This window comes from Oculina patagonica, chromosome 14 (assembly GCF_052425735.1).
Source record: "Oculina patagonica isolate OP01 chromosome 14, crgOcupat, whole genome shotgun sequence".
Taxonomy (NCBI): domain Eukaryota; kingdom Metazoa; phylum Cnidaria; class Anthozoa; order Scleractinia; family Oculinidae; genus Oculina; species Oculina patagonica.
Window position 1 is genome coordinate 15757341 of NC_135771.1, and position 14689 is coordinate 15772029.

Sequence of the window (14689 nt, forward strand, 5' to 3'; positions counted from 1 at the left end):
CGATGACTTTCGTGTCTATCTTTCGAGCTAGCGTAGTACATGTAGTCGAATGTAGGAGCATTCGAAAACTAAATCGGGTTTCACATAAGCTTCATAAGCGATGGATCTATCTAGAAACCAGAGCGTTGGCTAAAATCGAGTGCGTGGCTGCTTGTTCCCAAGAAAAGGAAAAGCTTTTCAGATGAAACAGCACAATATTACATTTGTACCTGAATCAGTCTATTATATTTTTTTTACAGCGTTATTACTTAACAGCCTACATGTAAATTATTCTGCAATGCATACCTACGGAGCGATATAATAAACAAACCAATTTAGTGCTATGGGTTAAAAAAAGAAAAAAAAAGGAAAAAAAAACTCTCTCCTCTGGGATTCGAACTCGCGACCTTTCGATCCGCAGTCAGATGCCTACCCGACTGTGCTACTTAGACGTACTTAGTCACGTGAGACGAAAATATCTTATATCAATGTAATCGACATTTCGCCGTTTATCTGTTATATATCATGTGCATCAAAGGAATGTTTGAATCACCTGCTGCTCATAAATTTTCAAGGAATGAAAACTCAACCTTTAAACTTGGCGAAAAAATTCAGTCGTGGCTCGAAGAGCTCTTTGATTTCTTCCGGTGGCAACGGAACGGCTTTAGAAGGATGCAGCTGGTCTACAAATTCATCTGAGGTGTTTTTCTCCAATGGAATGTGATTGTTCTTTAACCAGTTATCAAGAAGAGTTTCCATAAGGTGAGCATTGGCTGCTCTTGTGTTTCTGGTGCTCAAGTGTAGCTGGTCTTTTACGAAAGCAATTTTTGTTTTTATGGCATTTAGCCAGTCACCTTTTTCCTTTTTTACTTCCAAATTTAATTGGAATCTGACTTTACTATTTTTAAGGTTTTCCTTGTTGTCTTCGTAGTACTTCTTATTGCGAATTTTCTTGTTCTGAACAGAACAGTTTGAAGAGGAAGCGCTGAGCATGGTTTCATTTTGCACGAAAGTCGGAACACAAACAAACGTAGTCACAACACAAATTTAAATATCGCGCCAAAATACGATTATCCGAGGCGGCTACGCGACTCGTTTTGCTTCTGTCAACTCTCGGCATGCTCAAATAAGTGAAAACAGATGGTTCATTGATCGCAGGCTTGGGTTTTGGTGTTTCAGTTAGCGGCAACATTTGAATGTTCGCAAAATGGAGTGTTGTCGAAACGAGCGAAGCGAATTCATCGTTTCCGTTCAGAATTTACAAAAGGTGAATATGTATGTTTTGCACTGTATATTAATTATTTACCATCTTTCATTCTACAGAAGTGAAAACGTTGTTTTATAAAACAACGCTATTTCTCTTGGTGCCCGCTTCTGTTGCATTGTGCGACGGTTACTTTGGCCGCCATCGGCCGCCATTGCTGAAGAAAAAGAAGCCAATTAAGTGCTAGAGGGGGGGGGGGGGGCTATTTATAGGCTCGCTCCGTGTTTAAGCCGATTTTGAGCGTCGGTCTGGGGGGGGGGGCAATTTAATTCTTTGTTATTTGGAGGTCTACGGTCAAGAAATTTATGGTGGTCTCGGTCTTCAGTAGAAAATAAACGAAATTTGCGGTCTAGGAAGAAAAAAAACATAGCGATCTGTGGACTGAACGACCCATATAATAAACCCTCAGTAAAACCCAGAAGCGTGAGTAAAGTGTAGTATTGGTGCAGGCAAGCATGGGGTAGCAGAAGAAGTTACACCTAATTTTCCACATTTAATAATGTAACAAAATTATCACGAATACATAGATATAATATCAGCAATATCCAGCATTCATTCGGAATGGTATTTGACATATTAAAACGTGTTCTTTGGGAGCCTGCTTCACACTAGAGAATTTACCGAGGATATCCTCTAGCTTAAGATTTCACTGTCACTCAAATTCAAATTCCAGTCCACTGCCGGCCATCTTCTCCGCGTACAAAGAATCTATTCGCTTGTTTTGTTCTTCAGTAAAGTAGTTTTTCCAATCTCCCACTTGGCCTTTACGGATGAAGTTGCCCTTAAATTCTGGAATCCATTTGTAATTAGCATTTTCCTCTTTCTTCATGGCGTTAAACGATGTTTGGTTTACAATACATTCCAGATTTTCTTTGGAAAGTTCTTTGCCAATAAACTTGGCAATTTTTTGAATGGCGCCAGAGGAATCCTGTCAGATAAAAGAGAAATATACAATACTTAAAAACAATTCTGCGCTACTTGTATGGAAATGTAAATTAAATTACACACGAAAGACTTCTCTACAGCCGAATGAAATAAATAAATACAGTCGAACCCCTATTAAACAGCTTTGGGAAAAGGATTTGTGGTCGCTTATAAAGGGTTCGTTAATAATTAACAGAAGGCATGGTTAAAACATCACTTCATTATCGGGAAAATAAAATAGTGACGTCCAACGCCGAAATTACGTCAAGACGATAATAAATGAATGTGTGAATGTCGTTATCAGTCGTCACCTCCTATTTTGGCTCGTATTTGTCGTAGCGCTTGTTGAAAACAAGGCCAAATTACCTGTAGTAAATTCTTGGTGGACAATAGATGAATCTTCATGGCCGCGGCCGCCTAAAAGAGGTGGCCGCTAAATAAGAGTTTTATTTACAGTGATATACTGAAAATACTTTTGGGACCTTTACGGTCCTTTACAACTGTCCGTTTGACAGGGGGTGGCCGCTAAATAAGTACTCGCTTAATAATTAATAAATTAGTTGATTGATTGATTAATAAATAGAAGAATAAATAAGTAAATAAATAAATCACTTTATCTAAATGTCAATGGGCCTTTTATTTAAACTAATAGTAATCAGAGATTAGAGGAGTGCGTTCGACCAAGAGGTTAAATAGACCCAAGGTAGGCAGGCAGTGGCAAAAAAACGATATGGTCGGCCTACTAGTAGTTTGCCTTATACCAAAGTTTATTAATATGCATATACCTCACTAAAGGCGAGGAGGATAAGTGTGAGAAAGATTGAGCGACAAGCCAAAAGAACATAAAATGAATGAAATATAATGTACACAAAAATTATTATTTATTTCATTGACTTGTTATTGTTTGGCACTAAACGAGATTTAAACTTCCACAAACCTGTGGAAATAGTTTCACTTCGATTAAAAATTCCACAAAGTACTTAAAAAATACAGACATAATTCGCACAGTAATCCACTACACGCATGCAACATTCAATGTACAACGATTTCCCCGTCAAAACGTCTAGTGTTTCTAGGAACAACGATATATCACAAATTCAAAGAAGTGATAAAACAATTTTGATCCGTATTATACCCACTCTCGATGCATGTAATTCTAACAATTCAATTGTAGTTTTGTGCAACGTATAATTGCAGGGAAACACGCTGGTTTAGCTACGAACGAACTCCGTACGAAACTACGCATCAACTTACTCGATTTCCACTCTTTTTACGACGTTCAGTGGCTGAAGATTACTCTGCTACCTTGGATGAAAACCCTCAAATGTTCTCCATGACATTTTCGGCAAAATTACAATTTTAGCCACACGTTTTTGGGCTCAAATTAGGACGCCATCTTGTTTTGCATGAAATCAAGGCCAACTCCCGGCCGAGATTTGCCCCTGCAAAAATTAAGCGGGGGAGGCTAATCGTGTGTCCATACATCTACGCGCGCAATAAGGCTCGATTCATTCCGCATAACAGTACACAGCCATACCAACTCAAAAGACACAGGACACAAAAACAAAATAAGGCTTGCGCTCTTCTTCGTCGAACGCAATTAGGTTTAGATGGCGGTTAGCGGTCGATTGCGGTCATGATTTAGCCAAAGTCGTGTCTGGACGAAAATTAGCCGACGACTAACAAACAATGTCAAGTTAGACCTACTCCTGAGCAGGTTTCAACGACATTTTACCGTTAGTGTTTACTGTCTTACTGATTCTCGCCCATCGGACTCATATTATTTCGTGATTTGTAATGTTATTTATCATACAGGAATACGTGTCGAGTGTACACCCTTATTTACCTTTTTCCTTTCCTCATACTTTAGAAACAATATGTTTGGATCATCCTTGTGTTTCCACCAGCTTAACACGTGATCAAACCACGGACCGTAGAAAACTGTAAACAAAGTGAGAAAAAAGTTTAGAAAGTTTAGTTATCACAAAATGATTTTATTTTTTTGTTGTTTTTGCTTCAGAAGAGATCTAGAAGACCCACCTAGAGTGCGAGATTGATCCTAAAAGTACATCTACAGAGAAAATACCTTCTCCTTTGATGAATGATTCAAAGAAGTTGTCCCAGGTGAGTTTTTCTGATCCGGGGTAAGCCAGGTAGTGATGATAATACGATACAGCTGTATCTTTAGGATTGCGCATGACATAGATGTAACGTGGCTTGGTAGCCTGGTCACGCGGCTTAGGAACCAGGTCATATGTGAGATGAGTCTTGAACACACGAGGTGATGGGAAGCTTTCAAACATCTTCTCGATCATCTCAGGACTTGCTGCGTTATAAGGGTTAAAAGAAAGTGGATGAACCATTCCTTCTATCCATGGCATTCGTACGTCCAATCGTCGATAATCAATTTTTCCATCGTGGATAATTTGCCAAACGGTTTCTTGAGTCCATGTTGTTCCTGCACAAGAATACAAAAGAGAATCTATTGGTATCCATCTTTTGCTTTGCAAAATAAAGACCTAATGGCAGAAACGCTGTCATATTGACAAGAAAAATGAAAAAGCCAGATAGGAATTAATTTAAGAATAAGAATAATATTTATAGGAACACTGTCACCAGTTTCAAACTACGAATAGTGGTCCAATTTTGTTAAAAATCGCAATGCAAGTGTAGTGAAGCGATAAAGTGATATTATTGTGATGCCATCAGGAACTTTAGATATCAACTTGAAAGTTTTGTCCTTGTGGACTGCAAAAAATAACTAAAATTGGTCAGTGACTCCCTTCTTTCTTCAACAACAATTTACTTTGTATCTCCATCTTGATGTACCAGGTGTATTTCATGTACAAGAAGATCTATTCGATTCGCCAATGTAAGCGTATCAAGAAATGCGTTTCAACTTTGATGACAATAGGCTTTGTTTTACAAGCGAAAAATGACCCTATATGGCCATTTTTGAACAATGGCGCAACAGCTTCAGAACACACGAGGGGATTTGACGAAGTTTCCGATTAGCATACGAGCGGGAAATTTAAACGCTCGGAAAGATCGAAGAAAAGAAAAGCATTAAAAATTTTTTTTTAGCGAAAAGCATTAAAATCCCCGTGACAATGTCCCTTTAATGAGGAATCCAACTCAGAAATGCGGTTTTCAGTGGAGCCTTCATAAATAAAAAGTACACTTGGTGTGCAGTTTACTGCCAACAAATATGGAATCAAACTAGAAGTCTTCTGTTCAGTGGTGGACCAAAATCAATGTACTAAGGTAAGCTCCAAAAAAATATTTCGGGTCTTGGTTTTTAACAGGATACAAGGGGAACCAAATATATGTTAAGGACGGACCGTTATTTTCTTGGAGGGGGGGGGATGAAAAATTTTCCTCTGCAAACTTTTTTTTTAGTTTATGCGCCTCTGCAAACATTTTTTCGAAATTCTTACTATTTTTTGTTATACATATCGTGCTTGCAAACAATTTATTTTGTCTTTCTAGGCCCTGCAAACAATTTTTTTCAATATTTTTTATCCCCCCCCCCCCCCCTCCAAAAAAATAATGGTTCGTCCCTTAGAACCGCGATTTATTCGGCTCTCAAAGCTGGGTAACCGTGAATTTGAGTGACATTTTGAGAAGTTTAAAGAAAGAACTTTGATCGCTACGCAAGAGCAGCCCAGGTTGTCAGGGGACCGTTTTGGTGTCCATCTACTAATTTTTAACTTCAGATTAAAGTAAATGGTTTGAACCCAGGAGTATCAGTAGTTCGTATAGTGTGATCGTCCGGGTGAGAGTAGTTCTGAGAAGAACTGTTGTTGGTGACTGACGTTTCGACAACCTGAGCGGAAGTCATCTTCAGAGTCAAGTGAAAAGTTGTTGTCAGTCGATGATGTTATAAGTCATAACAGTCGATGATGTCATAAGTCATAACATCATCGACTGACAACAACTTTTCACTTGACTCTGAAGATGACTTCCGCTCAGGTTGTCGAAACGTCAGTCACCAACAACAGTTCTTCTCAGAACTACTCTCACCCGGACGATCACACTATACGAACTAACTTCAGATTCTAATTTTTAAAACACAGTTTACTTTCAATATTTCTTATATTTCTAAATTTTTCTTATCCTTCGAGACAAGCTTTCTCCTCCTTAACATTTCCAAAATTCACCCAAATATTTACACAACACCGTTATACATTCTGGCCCTCAACGAGGTGCCCGGACCTATACACCTTTAACCTGCCACTGTTGTTATTTCGCTTACCAGCCTTTGCATACGTGTTGATAAAAATGTCATTTTGTCTAGCTGACAGCCGCGGAAATGTGTCAATCATTTCCTGTGTTGTCCCTGGAAACCATGGCATCCCATGAATCACGGGTGCATTAGAGTGCATAAATTCTGTCATGATCTGAAATCATTAGAAAAAGAAACAATTTTAGAGCTAAAAAGGTTAATCATGTTTAGTAATCAAAAACTTAATGGTTGTAACAAAACCGACACTACCTTTAAGCCGCGTTTACACGAGCAATTTTTATGTGACAACTTTATTTGATTGTGTAGATGACATAGCAATCATTTGTCGGCAGTTCAAAGTTTAGCGCGCCATTATTGACCTTAGGGCCCGTTTATATGGAGGAGAGTTGTCCCTGGTAGAAGGGGTACCCTCTCCTCCAAGCCATCTTTTGCCAAGCGTTTAGATGAGAAAGTTGTCCCTGTTGACCGAGCCAAAACTTGGCCCTCTCGGTTCAAAAGACTGGCGAGAGTTGTTTTGAAACATCTATTATGGCTGCTTTTTTCTAAAATCAGGAATGCTGAATCGTCGACCAAGACTATTTTTTTGGATTACTTTACTGTCGACTTCGATGTCAATTTATCTGTAATTTTGTTTTTGCTTATTTTAGCGTTTGCGCATGCTCCGTATGTGTCAACTTATCCCTGGTAGGCGAGGCAAAAATAACCAAACTGTTTATATGGAGAAAAAGTTGGCTCGCTCCCCAGGGTCACCCTACCTTCAAGGCGAGTGACCGTCCACCCAGGGTCACCCTGCCCCCCGAGCCAACTTTGCAATTTCTCATGTAAACGGTTCGCAGCTATTTATAAAGAAACGTATGAAAAGCTCTCTCGCCCAGGGTGGCTCGGTATGGAGAGTAACCCTCTTATCAGAGACAACTCTCCTCCAGCAGAGATACACAGAGATATACGCGTGCACTGCATTGGGAGATTGAGGACCACATATGCTGACGCACTTTTTGCCACATTTTATGTAACGAGTCGTCTACACGAGCAATTTTTCGTGTATGACAATTTCAATTTGTCACCTAAAAGCTAACACGCCAGCTTCTCAACAACTATATTTGTCACAGAAAAATTGGCCTTTTTTCAGTCATATACACGAGCAAATAAAATTGTTACGTAACAATCGTCACATAAAAATTGCTCGTGTAAACGAGCGCTATCAAGGACCTGTGACGCTTTCGGTAATCTACTTTCCGAACGTCTCCTTAGCGTAAGTGTGAATATTAAACATTTCTTATTAGACACTTAAGGGTGAACCTTATTGTTAGTTTTTCGCGTGACAACTAAATTTCGTATTCGTATAAAGGAAAAAGGAAAATATCGCAAGACGAGTTCGTGTGTAAAGGAACAAAATTTCGCCAAAATGTCCACATTTGAGGGATACACTTAGAATCGGCGCAACAGATTCTAAAGTCATATTCTAAAATAATAATATTACATATAACTTAAAACGAGTACCGTGCTATCTTTCTGCACAGTGGAAAGTTAAACTACAATAGATTAAGTAAAACTGAAAAAAATTGTGAATAGTAATCTAAAAATATTAGAACTTGATTGGATAATTTGCATCAAACAATTGCCAAAGTAGCGAGCCTTCAGGCGGGCTCACAGCGTGTGACAAGTAAATCGAGCCGAGACATCACTTCTTCTACACCTGATTGGTTCCATAATTTGCTTTGTTCGACAATTTAGGTTCACTGACGTAAATCGATTTATGAGTAGGTAATTTATTTCACCAACGTTTTCAGCTCGAATGACGAATCACGATGGCCGCTTTTATACGAGAGACGTGTTACCCGTCCGGATGAGATCGGCAAAAAATTCGTTGCTCGTCTGGTTACGCGTCTCTAGTATAAAGACGGGCACAAGACGAGTTACGCGTCTAGACGAGCTTCCTTTCGTTATCCGTCTTTCAAAACGCATTTCGAAATAACCAGACGAACAAGAAAAATTGCCGAAGCTCGTCAAGACGGATAACACGTCTCTAGTATAAAAACGGCCAATCCTCAGTATAAGTACTCACGCCAGATACTGAGGCGGCAATTCACCGGGAATCATATTATCTCTTTTTTCGCCCTGGGAGGGGTGGGAGGGGGAGAGAAAGACCCTGGGAACGGTTGATGGTATACCATTCTTACTCATTAATTAACTCATCTGGGTAAGGCCCTTAAAATATCGTTCCTTCAGGAACGATGACCAAAAAAATCACCGAAAATTTATTCTTCGTCCCATCCTCACGAAACTTTGCAGAATGCGTGACAAGAGAATTACCCAGTCCCCTCGCAAATTTGAGCTAATGTACTTGAATGTGGCCTACACGACGTAATTCACAATTCGGGCAAAAATCAATCCAAGATGGCGTCAAACGCGAAGCTTTCGTCAATTGCGGTTGTCAGGGCAGAGAGAGCTTTTGAGTTTGTTTTTAGAGAAAGAAGGCAGTAATAATGGGATGCCTATTGATCTTGATCGTCAACTGCGAAATACAAGCAATGAATCGATCGAAATCGAGGTAAGAGTTGTGTACTTGGTACGAACCGTACGAGGGCACATGGTCTGAAATGCATTGAAATGTTATTTATATTGGCTTTCTGCGTACAAAACCTTGCTTGTTGCTTAGAATGGATGTCTGAATTTATCTCTGAGTATAAGGAGATCGTAATATTTTGAGGAAAAGGGTGTTTAGGACAACAGAAGTAACAAAATATTCGAAATTCTGTGACACTACTTGACCTAAATATTTATGCTAATTTATGCAAATTAGGTTAAAAATTTGCTTAGATAAATTGTAATAAATTCTTGTTTCATTCTTTTTCAGCCAGAATTGCTGAATATGTTGCCAAAATAACAAGGAACATTTTTGCTTTCAACTTTTTCTTATAACCTTAAACATTTGTGAAACTTGTTGCTTTTTGTCCAAATTTTTGGCCAATTTATGGTAATTTAAGGTAATTAAATTAATATATTCAAAAATATTATGGTTTGTTTCGGACAAAAACATTTTTTCCTGAAAGCCTGTTCCATAACCTTTCAAAAGAGGTATTTCTTTCTTCTCAGTTGTAAATATCTCCTGAGAAAATAAATAAAAACCAAGTGTGGTCAATTTTGACTGTTTTTTTGGCCTTATTAATTATGCCACTCATTGTCTTGCCAGCCTGCGTGGATAAGATACTGTAAAATCCCAGTTATTATCCCCCTGGTAACAGGCCCAACTACCTTGAAACAAAAAAAATGCATCGGGTTGTTAGCCCCCCCCCCCCCCCCCCCTACGTTCGAAGGCGATCTAATGAAATGACGCTTTAAACGGCGCAGAAAGGCGTACACAGGAGACGACTAACATTTCATTTAACACGCCCTCCGCGATATTCAGATCGAGATGAGCCTTAATATGTATTATTCAGTGCTTTATTCATAACCGTAATAAATTGCGTTAAATTTCTATAGTTTGTCTTGTATGTCAACAATTATTCACCTGCGAACACATAGGGTGGTCTGCTAGATACACGAGCTGACGTCCTAGCTCTAGCCGACACACGGCGTCTGCCAATCTCGCTTGACACACGAGCGAACGTTCTAGCTACAGCCGACATAAGGCCACATGCATGCCAACATTAAAGGTAGAACCGACACACGACGTACGGTAATAAATTGCTATAAACAGAAACTAGATATAGTCCAGATATAAAAAAAACCCCTGAAATACACTACGTGATAAACAAGCGAAAAAGAAAAAAAAACATGTAATTATTTAATATTCCTATTAAGGTGGCTCCATAGGGTTTTGAGATATTACGGCGCGCGCACAAGTGATACCCATCAAGAGATCATTTTCGCGTTATTTTTTAAACTAGTTACATAAAAGCTGCCGAAATATTAAAAACAAGGACTAAAATATGTTGTGCATTATTCTTCTTTAAAATAACGGCCTTTGTTTTTGAGCTACATCTACTCAAAAAGTCCTATTTTCTGGTGTTTTTATGGCTTTGATCTTAAATTTCTTTAATTTTCTTCGGTAAATAATTGTGAAATTCTCCCAACGGATTGAATCTGATGAGAAATAACTTTTAAAAACAAAAAAAGTAGGGGTTGTCAAGGTCGTTTTTGCGTTTTTGGTTATTTTGTGTTTTTTTGACTAAGCAAAAAAATTGGCTTACAAATTTTTTTAAAAAAACGGCAAAAAGGGCAGTTAAAAAGGTATCACTTCTATGCCAAATTTTAAGGAATTTCACCGAAGGAAACTCTAGTAAATACAAGGGGAAAATTTCTATTTTCGCCCGAATAACAATTACGTCATCAGAATAGAAATTGTCCAAGATCGCTATTTGAGCATGCGCGAACTTTCGAACCATACGAGTTGATGTGTAAAGATGAGCGTTCCCCGTTGTTGTCAGTTTTTGTGCGAATATCTGTTAACCCCAAGGTTAGTTAGAGATATACCTTAATCCTTTATGTAGCAGAATCTCTGAAATTCTGCTCGAAGTATCTCACAATCGCGGAGACTATTCTTTATTTTCTCTTTTGCTTTCGATCGTACGAACTTCACAAAAGCGGCCAGAAGCACCGCGGACGTTGTAAACACCCTTTTAGGGTGTTGTAAACTCTTTTATCTGCTCAACACAGGAAAGCACGGGTGTTGTTTCATTGGCAGGAAGCAAGTCTCGCGTTTTCTCGCCGAAAATTTCACGCTCGCGTGAAGCCGCCATGTTTGTTTTGATTTGCCGGCATTTCAAGCTCGCCTTTTCGTACCCATTCTTCGCGCGGTCAAGAAACCCTATGGAGCCACCTTAAATTACTCTTGTATATGTTTTCCCGCTGCTCCGACGCCGTGGATTTAGCGAAGCTAGGTAAACAGCAGTGACTGGATATGCAGGATAAGCAAAGGCTTCTAGTTTAGCAGCAGCAGGTTAGCCACACCCATAACAACTACAAAATATGTCGTCCCAAACCTTCGGAAAATAAAAAGACGAAAAAACTGAACTTACGTGGTTTGCCTCCGGCGATGTATCGCAGAGTATGATAAAATTCTAGTGGTATTCCAGTACCTTTTTCCAAATGCCCTAAATGAAAGCGAAGAGATAAAGAGACAGTGCACGTGGTGATTCAGCATTGTATAAAGCAACGTGGGTTATGTAATGCCCGCATTCGCTGTTTTCACCGTTCCCATAATACATCTTGTTTACCCCCCAAAATTTTTGCATGAGCATTGTTTTCAATTTCTCTTGGGATTTACAGTGACGTGCAATCGTCCCCAGAGAAATTGAAAACAATGCTTATGCAAAAATTTTGGGGGGTTATTTAAATAAAACAAGATGTATTATGGGATCGTGAAAAAAGCGAATTCTGGAATTCCGCGTCATAATTATGAATGAGAATATAAATCCCTTGTTCTCGAACGGACCTTTCCTATTAGTCCGGCGGCTTAGCTCCTGAATTGTGCGATTTTTGATACAAGCACCAAACTTTGCGGGATTACAAGCATTCGCACACTAATCAATTCTTGATTTAGTGCCAACGCCAATTTCCTATTTTCAGCTAGTAAACAGCAATGAAGTTTTCAGTCGAGAGGCCCCATCCCCACGAAGTACTTCTTCTTGTACTTTTAAAAACCTTTTATTGTAGATTTTTATTCATAAATACAGATATGAATGCTTTAAATTAGGCTTGCAATTGTTATTTTTTACCATCTGTTTGATACCAATAATTTACTAGGAAATTATTGCGTGGGAAAAGATTTTTCGTTCCCCGCCCTCTGCTCCCTCGCGTCTTTCGTTTTGCGCTAGCGTCCAGGTCTCTTGCGATCGGTGAACCGTTCGCTAACAGAAGAAAAATAGTAAAATATAGGGCTGTGAACAGTCTAAATTACAACGTTTCGTTCTAAATTTTGTACGTGCGACTTGGTATCACTACCTGACATAATAGTATTTGTCTATAAACCAGGACAAACAAATATTTCACGAAATTTCATTGATTTTAATAAATTACGGTTTCCATGGAAACCGGTGTTTTTCGGGCTTGGCACTATATCTGAAAAAAGTTCTGTTGGTGACCACTTTCATTGTGCCAAGTTTCATGCTTGTATCAAAAAGTGCACAATTGAACTAAAATTTCGAGCTAAGCCGCCGGACTATATCCAAATCTCGCGTCACTCATAATCGCCTGACCACGTGAAAATTCATTCAAAGGTTCCTATTACGCATTTGAGACAGACTGTGTTGGCGAGGGTGTATGCATGTATAGCCTGCTCTGAGCGACAGCTTGTAACGTCGCAAATTGTAATAATCGCTGCAAAATGTAAATGTCACACCATTCAATTATTCACCGAAGTGGAGGTGAATAGTATTTTGCTAATCACCTTCGAGTTAGATAATATTTATAGTTTTATTTAATTTAATGCACTACAGGTGTGTTGTATGAGTATATTTTTCAAAAGTTGTTAGCTACGTCTAATGTGAAGGGAGTTCATCGACTCTGTAACAATATAACAGTCAAAAAATGTGCTACATCGTCGAAACTGGAATGGACGAAGTCTATTATAATTTTTGTTATTTATCTTAAATTTAAATTTCCATACTGGAGGTAAAGCAAGTGCATTTAAAAGATTGAGATTATTAATTTGTGTAGGATTATGTCTAGTTTTATATATATATATATATCTAGATTTATAGCACTAATAGCACTTAATGAGTCGTGCAATTGGTAAATCTGCATCTCATTAAAGGAACTGTATCGCGGATTTTAGCAAAATTTAGACATACGAAAATGGGCACCAAATTGATTGAGATATAAAAATGACTATTCAAAACAGCAAAAGAGGCAGCAAAGAAACATTTCAATAACACAGCAAATACAAAGGAACGTACGGATGGACAAAAAATAAAAGAAGATTGAAACGGATTGTGATATAGGTTTCAAATTTGCTTTGCCTAGCTCCACTCTGTTTTGTTCCTTGTCTTGTCTTTTTTCCGTCGATTCAGCTCAGCAGTTTTGTTATCACAATACAAGCAAGGAGCAAAACAATCACAGACGCATTTACACCTCCGAATGCCAGGAACGTCCAGAATCCTCCAATGATATCCATTAGAAACCCCAGGGGGGGTACTCCCTATAATGGCCTATACGGGGAGGCTCCGCCCGAAAGGGGTACCTTTTTCAGGCTCCAGGTATATAAAAGGGTAGGGATTTCACAAATTTAGGTATATGAAAGGGTAGGGAAATCTGCCATGTAATGATATTTTACAGTTGTCCTGCACCGATTCAAAGCGGCTCTCTGATTGGCTGATTTTGGCTGATTTTATAAATTCTGTACCGAGACGTACCGGACCAATCACACGCGAGCTTTGATTGTGAAGCAAAAGTTGGTTGGCGAAACGGTTGGTGTCATTTAGCTATGTTCGTCTGTTCGACGAGATGCATCGTTTTTTACGATATTTTAGTTGAGATTGTCAGTTTTGTAAGCTTTGGACGTTTTCTTGTGTTGGAACTGTTTGAGTTATATCGCGTTGTCGGTGCGGCCGGTACAGTCGGTACACTCGGTACACTCGGTACACCCGGTACACTCGGTACACCCAGTACAGTCGGTATGGCCGGTACAGTCGGTACGGCCGGGTGTACCGAGCGTACCGAGTGTACCGGGCGTACCGAGTGTACCGGGTGTACCGAGTGTACCGAGTGTACCGAGTGTACCTGGCGTACCGAGTGTACCGGGTGTACCGGGTGTACCGAGTGTACCGGGTGTACCGGGTGTACCGAGTGTACCGGGTGTACCGAGTGTACCGAGTGTACCGAGTGTACCGGGTGTACCGGGTGTACCGAGTGTACCGGGTGTACCGGGTGTACCGAGTGTACCGAGTGTACCTGGCGTACCGAGTGTACCGGGTGTACCGGGTGTACCAGGTGTACCGAGTGTACCGGGTGTACCGGGCGTACCGAGTGTACCGGGTGTACCGAGTGTACCTGGCGTACCGAGTGTACCGAGTGTACCGAGTGTACCGAGTGTACCGAGTGTACCGAGTGTACCGGGCGTACCGAGCGTACCGAGTGTACCGAGTGTACCGAGTGTACCGAGTGTACCGAGTGTACCGAGTGTACCGGGCGTACCGAGTGTACCGAGTGTACCGAGTGTACCGAGTGTACCGGGTGTACCGAGTGTACCGGGTGTACCGAGTGTACCGAGTGTACCGAGTGTACCGAGTGTACCGAGTGTACCGAGTGTACCTGGCGTACCGAGTGTACCGGGT

General features: G+C 39.9%; 1 protein-coding gene across 1 annotated transcript; it reads right to left on the minus strand.

Annotated features, from left to right (window-relative positions):
• Positions 1 to 1711: 1711 nt before the first annotated feature.
• LOC144638031 (sulfotransferase 1B1-like) lies at positions 1712 to 11590 on the minus strand. Its single transcript, XM_078497133.1, has 5 exons — positions 11435 to 11590; positions 6423 to 6567; positions 4254 to 4625; positions 4014 to 4108; positions 1712 to 2171 (listed from the first exon to the last, which is right to left on the minus strand). The coding sequence occupies exons 2-5, from the start codon at positions 6562 to 6564 to the stop codon at positions 1896 to 1898; spliced, it is 885 nt and encodes a 294-aa protein (XP_078353259.1). The 5' UTR covers positions 6565 to 6567; positions 11435 to 11590; the 3' UTR covers positions 1712 to 1895.
• Positions 11591 to 14689: the final 3099 nt, after the last annotated feature.

What these genes read in the sequence shown, in the direction of transcription:
- LOC144638031 (XM_078497133.1), bottom strand. Translation starts at nt 6,564, where the DNA reads ATGACAGAATTTATGCACTCTAATGCACCCGTGATTCATGGGATGCCA. An exon ending in CAACACGTATGCAAAGGCTG is followed by an intron (nt 4,626 to 6,422) that starts GTAAGCGAAATA and finishes ATTCTTGTGCAG; the next exon opens with GAACAACATGGACTCAAGAA. An exon ending in ATCATTCATCAAAGGAGAAG is followed by an intron (nt 4,109 to 4,253) that starts GTATTTTCTCTG and finishes CTTTGTTTACAG; the next exon opens with TTTTCTACGGTCCGTGGTTT.